This window comes from Trichoderma asperellum, chromosome 7 (genome assembly GCF_020647865.1).
Source record: "Trichoderma asperellum chromosome 7, complete sequence".
Classification (NCBI taxonomy): Eukaryota; Fungi; Ascomycota; class Sordariomycetes; order Hypocreales; family Hypocreaceae; genus Trichoderma; species Trichoderma asperellum.
Genome location: NC_089421.1, coordinates 1,281,330 through 1,292,014, shown reverse-complemented (window position 1 = coordinate 1,292,014; position 10,685 = coordinate 1,281,330). Strand labels below are relative to the sequence as shown.

Sequence of the window (10,685 nt, the reverse complement as noted above, 5' to 3'; positions counted from 1 at the left end):
GCACTTTTCTTTTTTTGTCCATGTCCAGAACAGCAGCACCGCATTAAGACGTTGCAATAAAGACTATGTACCGAATACTTTTTTTTTTTTCCTCATCTGGATTGACGTGCATATCGGGCGCCCTAGTGCTGCGCCGATGGTGCCCAAAATATTCTTGCAAATACCCGCAGTATCCCTCCCTTTTTTTTTCCCTCCTTTTTTTTTTTTTCACTCGCTGCGCATTGTTTCTGTCATTGCGCATCTCCCACTTACTTTACCACCATAACTTCGTTGCTCTACGTGCAATCCCCCCACCCCCCCCCCCCCCCCCCCCCCCTTTTTTTTTTTTTTTTTTTTTTTTTTTTTTTTTCCAAGATTTCCTTTTTCTATAAATATATTTTTCATTTATTTTGTTTTAAATATATTCTTTATACCCATTGTTTCCTCATTTCAGATATCTTTTTTTTAGGAAATGCAAAAGATAAAAGAACAAAGAACAAACAAAGTCAGTCATCTGAATCCAACGAAGTAGTCAGCCTTGGCCGATAGTTGCCTATAGAATTGCCATCTCGAGATTAAATAATGCACAGCTCTACTGCATCACAAATTCATTCCAATGGGCTAATTAAGCAGTGGAAACCGAAATAGGATATTGTAAACATTGCTTATATTCGCAGACTTGATGTTATTTATCTTGTCGCAAATACCTCTACTTGTGCTGCTTTGCATATAAATATGTATTCAGTGACAACGAAAGACAGCATGCTTGGTTGACACCTTAAACCTTCTGTTACACATATACATATGCCTACATCGTATTTGCATAAAACGCCAAATAGCCCTCCATTCACTGCACAATCGAGAACTTTCACAGTATAACTGTGATGAACGACCGAGGATAGTCAGCACCACACAAAACATGCACATAAGTTCTGGTATCTAAACTCTCACACCCCCCTGACTCGTTAACCTTTCAGTCTGTTCGGAAGAGTTCAGTGAGATACCTATTTGAACAAATGCCGAGCCAGGTTGCCACAAAATGAACTGCCGGCATGAATCGAGAAGCATGCTATGAGGTCAAGATCATTAATCGATCTGGATGGCTAACCTAGTCTTGGTCACATCGAGATGGAGCTCTAGAAATAGAACAGCCTTTGTTATCATGCCTCGATGGCATGTTGCCCAGAAGAGGAGCTTGCCAGTTATGGGAGAGTCGCACTGACGTTTGCAAAGATAAAGCCGAACGCAGCTGTCAGGGAGTGGGAGCCGAATTCGGCTGGGGCGCCGATGACATCTAGAGTTGGTCATTGAGGTTAGCAAGATGTTTGTTTGTTTGTTTGTTTGTTTGTTTTATTATCAACGGCCACTAAGTAAGCTAGTTACATAAGTCCACATCTGAGCTTTCTGTCTTAACCACCTCCGCGTAGACTTGTTCCTTCGAGACCGGCCAAGCTAGACAGCAAGCTTATCAACCAATAGCCGGAGGTGTTGACCCCTGTTCGCTACGTTTCTCGTGACAAATGAAAGAATGTTGTATTTTCGCAAGCCGAGGCTTGCTTATTGGTTGTGTGTCTTGTGGGAAAAAGGTAAGCCAAAAGAAGTGCCCTGGCCGGATTTGAGCCGACTACCTTTTGCGATGAACGCGCATAAAGCCTGACAGACGGTTAGCCACTGCGTCACAGGGGAAGCAAGATGTTTGTTAATGGGGATGTTGCCTTTGCATAATGTAGCATGTCACAAGAGCGCATATATGATGAAGAAATCGGAGTCTCCGGTCAGATATAGTGTTGTAATGCAGTAAACTATGCCACTTGCAAGATAGTTCATTGACTAGTCATATTTATAAGCTTATGTTGCCTTAAACAAAAAGAGAAATATGGTGTTTTAAAGAACTGAAATAAATGCTAGATGCAATGATAGGGCATAGGGTAGAATGATAGGTATCTGTAACTATTTATCCCTTAGAGGATTGCTGTTTCTCTCTGACCGCCATCGGAGAAACTCGAGCTATATCTCATTGATGTCTGATCTAAATTCTATTTCTCGACAAAAGTGAACATTTATGAAAGTAGTCCCGTTGCGAAAGGCTACCCATAGTATCATTCTAGTCGGTAATCAGGAATAATAGTTACTCCCTGGCCATCTGCCAAGGGCTCAATACTGAACTTAATTATGGGGTAGGTGATATTTCGCATCTATACCCTGGCCAGGGCCGGTAAGAGTAGTACTTCTCAATCCTTGGCAGTTTTAGATGCTTCCACCCCACGTACCTGAGCACCCTCGATCTTGACGTCGTACTCGGTAGCAGGGCAACTCTGCAGGCCTGCGGGAGGCATACCATGTCCCCTTGACCGTTTTGAATTGACGTCTCTTTCATGCTATTTCAATGCCGGCGTTCTGAATACACCGTGCCACTTCAAACACTCTAAATGAATAGTATCCGGGGTAGCATGCATACTGGTGGGATGCCCCCTTAGTCACATCTTTAGCTGTCGTCTCTCTTCTTTTCATAGAGTGAGTAAAGCATAAAAAGGTTCATAGCATATGATCTTTGCAAAGACATTTGCCTCCATAGCGACCTATTAGCTCAATTTCTGTCTAACTAGAGTTTGGAAGTATTGTCTAGAGATAAGCATTTAAGACCACCATAAAGGCGATAAGTATACCAAGACACGCATGAATGCGACAACTATGAATGCGAAATTTGCGGGCTAGAATTCACAGAGGCGTAAAGATTATACGGAGATGAGAATTCGCTCAGTAGGAGAGTTGTGCATGGTGATAAAATGAGTATTGAAGTTTGGTTTTTCTCCACAGTTTGAGAGGCTCTGCTATTTGAGAACATAATATTTATTTATTAATAGATTCCACTGCTAAAAATGTTGATGACGTTAGAGATAACCTGAGCAATAGTAACCTTCGCTTTCTAAGTGTTTTTGTGGCAAGGTTAGGAAGATTCATCGAGCTATAGGTGGGAGATTTCCTGGATTCAATCCAGGATATAGTCGTATTGAGAGCAGGAAAAGATGTCATACCGTAATTATGGAAAATTTTATATTTAAATGGGCTTTTGCAATGTGTCACTATTTGGCTTTGCAGATATAGTATGTAGCGAAGGTATATTCCAAAATAAAGCAAATGCAGTTTGCCTAGGTATAAAAGATAAATGAAAGAAGTATTTGGCATTGGCCCACTTGTACGTTTACCTACATACTGATTTTTTATTTATTTATGGGCCCTACACCGTTTCCGTTGCAATATTCTTCGATTGCTGTTGGAAGATTAGTATTGTATCTTTGGTTTGGTTTGTATAGTAGAGTAGTCTAACAATACATGGATGAGTTAAAGGGGCTTTAATGTCGACATAAGCCGTTGGTTTAACCACATGGCTTTGATCTCACCTATATAGACCTCATAGAGCTAGATAAGTCCAATGAATATATGATAGACATGGCTTACCTATGCCTTTAGACACTAGATAGTGTGAGGCGTGCTGAGTGTGTCGATAAAAAAAAGATCGAGCTCAAGAATAAAGAATAACCACCAACTTAGCGATAAAAAAGTCGGTTTTGTTATAATATATTACTATCAGAGCTTAGTCTACCACTAGAGGCTATTTTATTTTCCTTTTAGTATAGATGCTCTCATTCTAGGTCACACATTACAAGAAATATATGCGATGCTGGAGACTTGTGCTTGGTCAGCCCTCCTAGATCCTTACTTCGAGTTTTCTGGTTCTTCATAACTGGCTATACAGGCTTTAAGATTTCACTCCTGCTACTAGGTTGGCTTTGAATCGGTTGAGATCCGTGGCAATAGTAGCTCTATGGGCGACCCAGGAGCAATCTCACATTCAATATTAGAGTGTTTACCTGCTACTCAGTTCCGCGTTCTTTGTCTTGTCAACCAGCGTTTACGCAAATTACACGTCCAGGTTGCCCTGGAATAGGAGCGGTACCAACGTCTTCAAACTATTACGCATATGTGTACCTTTTCAACGGCGACCTATATTAATTGGCTGGCTTTGTTGATATATCAGGCACTGTGAATCTCAACCAGCTCTTCGGTCCTTGAATCGACGCTAATCTCAACCAATCGCAGACATGTTCCGGCCCTGACCGTGTCCATATCAATTACATATGCAACATTTCCTCAGTCAACTTGGGTGAAAAAATAAGTAATTCTCATTTATTATTGGATATGACCTTGAGCTTGGCTGTACAAGTGATTCGGCGACGCATCATTATGCCCCAGACATACAAGCTGACGCTGGAGCTAAGCATCACATCACTAGAAAAGAGCCCACTGTAAATGTCATCTAGCTCTAAGCGCGACACTTATTTCGCGATGTCGCCTTCCACTACAGACTCAGTTGCAACATAATGACTACACCCTGATTTATTTATTTTTCTATACTAGTCTTCCAGGTTGATGCCGTCAAGACGACTGACCAATGAGGGGCGGCGGCAGCGGCTTCCGAGTTCCTCGCCTATGAGATGGTGTTTGCCTCAACACCAGAGCGGGGTAAGATTCAAGGTGGCAAGGATATTTTTTTCGGGGACTTGAGAATATCTGCTTAAAGGGAAGCAAGCATCTCGCCCATTGGAAATATTTTCGCACATGATTATATTGAGCTTTATTTGTTTTGCCGCTATTTGACAGTACAAAATTGCAGGAAATTGCGTACGTCTCCGTCTGCCGCGGGAATGGATGATTGAAGATACGAATTGGGAACGAGGACATGGAGATGGGCCAACATCTCTCTGCCTATTCATAACCCCAGGTGATTGTCCCTGGACGGCATTCTTGGCATTCCGAAGGACAAACCCGCTTGGGCACTTTCGCTATCTTCAATAGCATCTGAGCTGCTGAGGCTCCCCATCCGCCGTCGCTCCCCATCCTCGACAAGCTTATCCACGTAAGTTTTGGCTTCGTTCGAAATCCACTGATTAATGTTATCATCGTTGCACTCTGTATGGTGCATCAAATCGGACTTCACTTGGCCAATCTCCTTGCGAAGCCGCTCATATTCATCATGGAGATTATTGTTTTGCGCTTCAAGACTTGAACTTTGTTCCTTCAGCTCGTCCACCATTTCCCTCTTCTTCTGTCGGCATTTGGACGCGGCCACCCGGTTACGCTGCTTAGTCTGTTCTTTCTTTTCCGTCCAATGGCGGGAATTTTGCGGCCCTCTCTTGCGCTTCTGATTTCTGACTGTACTTCGCTTTTTGCCGATTATAGACTGAGTCGGTTGTTTTGTATGGGTATTTGAATTGTTAAATGAGGCGTTAGATATGATTGGCGATTCGTCCATCGGGAACATCAGAAATTGATTGTCCTGTTCGCTTATTAAATTGGAAGATGTGGGAGAGCTCAGCAGACTTGGATCCATGGCTGTACCACCCTCTGTCAACTGTGTGTAATCCCATGGCTCGAATGATGTTGGCAAAGGGTATTTATTGCTTTCGTCGCCTCCGGCCTGATTCAGCGTGTTTAAAGGCAGGTCAGGGAGCATCGCCGATGAATTGATGCCGACACCCTGCATGATGAGATTTGTTGGCCAATGGGGCATCTCAGTGAAGTCGAAAGCGGCTATTGTACGTATGAAATGGACTAGATGTCCGTTTTGTTGCGGGTTCGCAATGAATGTATGATCTTTTGATAATTCGGTTGGATGGCTATGATATTGTGAGAAGAAGTCCTCAAGTTACAGATGGGTCTCGCTCATGGTGTTATTATTATTATTATTATTTTAAGCAGCGAAACCTGCTTCATTAAGAAGACCCGACATAATGTGCCACACAGTACCTGCAGCGGCAATTATGAAGGACGGGAATACAGAGGCTTCCTTTAAAACCCGCTTTCTCTGTTGGGGAAACACTCGTAAGCTTGCATGTATCATTCCATCATCCATGATGTATACTAAGTGTTAGATTGCGCTACCGTTTGTGTGACGGCCAATGAGGGAGACGGTGCCTGGCACAGCTACATAAATCACTAGGACCTCTATCTGCTAACTGTATTGCTCTAATATTTGTAGATGACAATTGTTGGAAGTCGTGTTTTATCCATTCTTAGCCGACTAAATTATGAGAGAGTCATAATGAAGATCTTTCAACAGTCAACAGCAGGAAATATATATATATATTTGACGCCGTCGAGGATATATAGCATCAAAAAAAGAAAAAAAAGGGATCACCGAATTTTCCTTGAAATGATCCTCACACGGTACAGCATCGTTCTGTAGTTCTGTAGTAGCACTATATTTGGAACTAAGAATCACCACATGCCCTCCATCAATTGGCTTTCGCCACCGTCAAACTCGGCGTACAGTCCACCTCCTCCGTCATCCTCGAGTCTATATGAGCCTACCGACTTACAAGTGGGTAAAATGACATCTCCAGATACGCGTGAAACTGCCACATGGTGCATGCACCTTCACACCAATCAGACAGTAAGCTCCAAGCCGGAAGGCATCTGATAATTGCACATGCCCTTGAGCTGCTGCTCCGGCTCTATCCCGGAACTTTGTCTTCGTGGTGAAGATGAATAGAGAAAAATGGGCTCTTGTCTAGTGAGATGGGAGTTTTTCTCTGCTGGAATTGCTGCCTGAATTATATCACGAAATCGGCAAGTAGGCTGTGGTCACGCTTTCAATATCAATAGGTATTGCACCATCTTGGGTGAAGGTGTGAACTAGCCATTAGATGATTCCTTGCTATGCTATTACTGGATAGCATGCCATAAGCGGCGTTAAGCACGGCCATTAGGGCAAGGCCCATTAATTTTCTTCAATGGCTCGATGATCCTTTTAGAAAATTTAGTATGCCTTTGATGCTTCGCACCGTAGCCTAGATGCCTAGCTGCATGTCCAGTATGATTGGTGCGCGGAGCGTAATCCGTACGCCAATCAGCACGCAATACATGTACGCGTTCTCCACGCGCGCCTTCAATAATGATGAAATAGCCTGGTCATGCATGGTTTGAAATTCTTAGCCGCGGCGTTCAATTGATCATTCGCAAATGGGAGTTGCTTGTGGACATTCCTCATCGAGATTCAAGATGCATAGTAAACGCACCTCGAAGCGCGGATATTGAGCGAGGGGCGATAACCAATCTGCGATGGCCCATGTCTTTCTAACAGCGTACATGTAATAGCGGTGTAGTCCTACTATCAAACAAGCTTGCGCAATACAGTCATCCACTCGCGCGATATCATACTCCAAGTTCTGCGCACGCCAGAAATACTGGGGTACCAGCGCTATTCAATCGCACACAAAATAAAGAAGGGGGATCGTTTACACGGTGTTGCTCCGAATGAAGCGACTCGCCCGCATCATTGTGAGTAAACAGGAAGATATTATCCATCCAATCCTCCTATATCGTGACTTGTAGCATTACGCAACAGCAAGTTCCCTCTGCGGGGCATTTCTACCCCACAAAGGCATGCCCAACCATGCCCAGCAATGAGACTCATTTGGAATGAGCAGTGCGATTTGTCTCCTTACAGGCATAATTCTAGTTACTGCACGGCCCATCAACTGTAATACGGGTCAATGATAATAAAATCGTATGAGTTACTGATAAAGAATCTGATGCATACATAGATTCGATTACAAAACTGCATCATCCAATTCATCCCTAGAGCTTGCTTATGACTGTTGAGCTAGAAATCGTAATCTGCGTGTTGAAGACAGAAGCAGGGAGCACAGACAGCGATTGTACTATGCTACATATCTATATAACTTGCTCACTTTAAAAATGATGGAATCAAGCAGTTCCACCAGTGATCTTCACGCTTATCAGTGCCATCACACTCCATTTCGGCTTCAATGTCCTCATCCTCATAACCCTCAAATGCGGCATATTCGGAACTCATTTCCCATTCTGTATGCGAAGCTTATGGCTCATTTAGCGTGCTCTTATCAGCGCTCTGTTAAGCTGTGTGCTTACCTGTACACATTTCGTGGGAGTGCGTCGAGATCGCTCGATACCCCAATTGACAACCGGACTCTTTTATGCCCCATGATTTCACAATTTGATTTGCACCAGTAAGAAGTTGAGTGGACGGCTGAGGATCTGGGGAAGATGTACTACTACTTGTTTCAGAACGCATCGTGGTATGCTGACAGTGGCCCTAGCATCTATATGGAGGGCCGAAGAAAGAAGCGCTGTCACGTCTTCCGAGCGTGTTCTTTGATTAGAACTGTAACTCTGGTCTAGAGTCACAATTCGTCAGGGTGACTAGAATGTTTTTGCCTTATATAACGCGTGTTTATTTCGTTTTCCCGCTCGGATTGATTCCCATCCCTTAATTGAAAGATATTATAGGAATATTGATGTAACATGTCGTCATGCGCAGCTCGTTGCTCCCACGCATTCTTCGGTTCGTTGCAGCTTTGGTCCAGTTTAGGTCGGCTGGTTAGCTTGAAATATCGCGTAGACGAAGAATAAAAATTCTTTGTTTGGCTATATGTAGCTTATAGGGGTCGCTAATGACACAGTGGCTTAGTAGATTCTGTACCAATAGAGAAAATAGGCTTTCGCACAACGCAGAACAATTGAAGCTTCCGCAAAATGATTCTGGGGAATAGAAGCGGGGCTGTCCTCATTACTAGGTAGTACCTACTTAATTCTTGGTTTATTTGTACCTGCTTGCATGAATATGAAACTAAATAGACCAGGCTGGAATGAGCGCCCGCCCTCTTGTCCTAAGTATAGTATAATGATATAGACGCGGATTAAGCGTGGCTGATGCAGAGCCGCCAAAAACAACCAAAGCCACTGGCTGCGCGCACTGCTCTATACAGTTTCAGATCTAATCATCCAGTTCTTTTGAAGATTCAGTGAGGTTCTGTTTCATCCATTCCGTCCTACTTTTCGGCCACGTGCTATCGATGTGTACTTACCACGCCTAGGGAAGTATAGTAGCCGGAATCTCTCTCAAGAGGCATCACCTTTTGTAGCTTAGAGACAATATGTTACTGGAAAATAGCTATACAGGATTGCCCGAGTTCTTTTTTACACAGTTGAATCCTTCAATCCTTCAAGATATAAACACTCAGTTTCACGGCTTATGTTTCTGTAGCGAAGTGCCTCCCTCTCTATCCACATGAGAATTCAGTACAGATATTAAACTGCATTCCCTAAGTCTAGCCTTGCCACAGGGCTGGGCCGGGGATTGTGTAGTTGGTGATTGTTGTATAAGGGTTGAACAAGATGCCGGGATCAGTGGGCTTATAGAGTGCAGTTGCTGCAGTTCCTGCAGGAAGCGTCTTAGTGCCCGACCCAGTGACGGCCAGATTAATACACTGCGGATAGTTCTGCATGCCATCTGCATTCTCGGCACCATGAGCGCTGAGAATGTTAGTTTAATGATCGAGGATAGACGAGAAGGAGCAACATACGCAAGAATTTCATGCCGGATGACATAGTTCCCGGCTTTGAGGCTTGATGGGATTGTTACGCTCCACTTGCTGCCTTGGTTGATAAGGACCTGATTCGCCCAGACTTGGGTAGTTAGATTGATACCCTGCTCCTGAATTTTGACCCAGCGTAGCGTTGTCTTGTCCACAGTTGTGCACGACCCGCTGCACTGAGCCAAGTACGTAATAATAGGCCCGTATTGGTGTGGCCACGGGCCAGGGCCCCATTGAAAGACTATGGTGCCGCCAGCTGGTATAGTGGCAGTGATTGCACCAGGTGCCGCGTTCTTGTGGCAGATTATGTCAGGCGTGGTATATGCGTCAGGGGCAATGAAGCCTAGATCTAGGTCCTCAGCGTACCTATATCATCCGTATAAGCAATGCAATCTAATGTTTATAATGGGAATACAAGCATTAATCTTGGGCTTGTAGCGTACCAGCCTGCGACATTGGGGAACTTGCCAGTGTTGACCTTGTCATAGTAGTAATCAACTACTCGGAGCGCATATGTCAGTTACTGCTTAGCTTAGTGGGAGCTGAAAGAAGAAAGGAGGCATACGGATAAAGCCTTGGTTGTACGCGCCGTTGATGGTGAAATTTTGGACTTGCCCGTGACCAAGGACACCACTAGCAAGGCAGCCGAGGACTGTAAGAGTCAACTTTGCTGAAGATTTCATTTTGCTATGTCTTATATCACGAATTGAAGTTGATTGATAGCAGACTACCTGTCTAATGGGTGGAATTGCCAGCGTCTTATATATTTATAGAAGTTCCTGGTAGGAAGTTTAAAATCTGCGATTGATGGAATAAACCCCTGGGCTGCATATGTTTCATGCAATCATGGAAACAAAGATTTAACCGGTGACGGGTTTTTGCGGGTTTTTACGGAGATTTTGAGCGTGACACCTTATATCACATGCGGAGGCAATGCCACCTTGTATAACACGTCGAAGCAATGTCTCTATATAGCCAATTTAGTACAACTGCGGCTAATAGCATGCTTAAAGCTTTGGCTAATAATGTTTTATAGCCTCAATCTGTCTGTGACATTGAGTAATATTAGGAGCAATATTGGTTCCATTACTAGCGGAGGATATCTTCAATGGACGCGCCAAATTGACGAAAACCTGTTTCCACTATTCTGAGCTGTCATTAAAGTTGCAATATTCGTGGTTGATATGTAGAGTACGGGCTTTTAAGAACTAGTTTTTATTCAATTTAAATCGTTTGACTTACGCAGCGAAGAACTTTAATGGTGGGCTTTAGATAGTGGCATCCTCC

General features: G+C 43.7%; 3 protein-coding genes across 3 annotated transcripts; all 3 read right to left on the bottom strand.

The window, feature by feature from the left end:
• Nucleotides 1–4,374: 4,374 nt before the first annotated feature.
• On the bottom strand, nucleotides 4,375–5,696 carry TrAFT101_011198 (uncharacterized protein). The gene has a single exon (XM_024909185.2). It carries the CDS (start codon nucleotides 5,549–5,551, stop codon nucleotides 4,751–4,753), a length of 801 nt encoding a protein of 266 aa, XP_024754490.2. The 5' UTR covers nucleotides 5,552–5,696; the 3' UTR covers nucleotides 4,375–4,750.
• A 2,033-nt stretch (nucleotides 5,697–7,729) lies between these two features.
• On the bottom strand, nucleotides 7,730–8,095 carry TrAFT101_011197 (uncharacterized protein; the record flags this gene model as incomplete). Its single annotated transcript, XM_066129175.1, has 2 exons — nucleotides 7,730–7,878; nucleotides 7,933–8,095. 2 exons carry the CDS (start codon nucleotides 8,093–8,095, stop codon nucleotides 7,730–7,732), a joined length of 312 nt encoding a protein of 103 aa, XP_065985306.1.
• A 1,036-nt stretch (nucleotides 8,096–9,131) lies between these two features.
• CEL61B (glycoside hydrolase 61) lies at nucleotides 9,132–10,081 on the bottom strand (the record flags this gene model as incomplete). Its single annotated transcript, XM_024904742.2, has 4 exons — nucleotides 9,132–9,336; nucleotides 9,387–9,764; nucleotides 9,842–9,896; nucleotides 9,964–10,081. The coding sequence occupies 4 exons, from the start codon at nucleotides 10,079–10,081 to the stop codon at nucleotides 9,132–9,134; spliced, it is 756 nt and encodes a 251-aa protein (XP_024754489.1).
• Nucleotides 10,082–10,685: the final 604 nt, after the last annotated feature.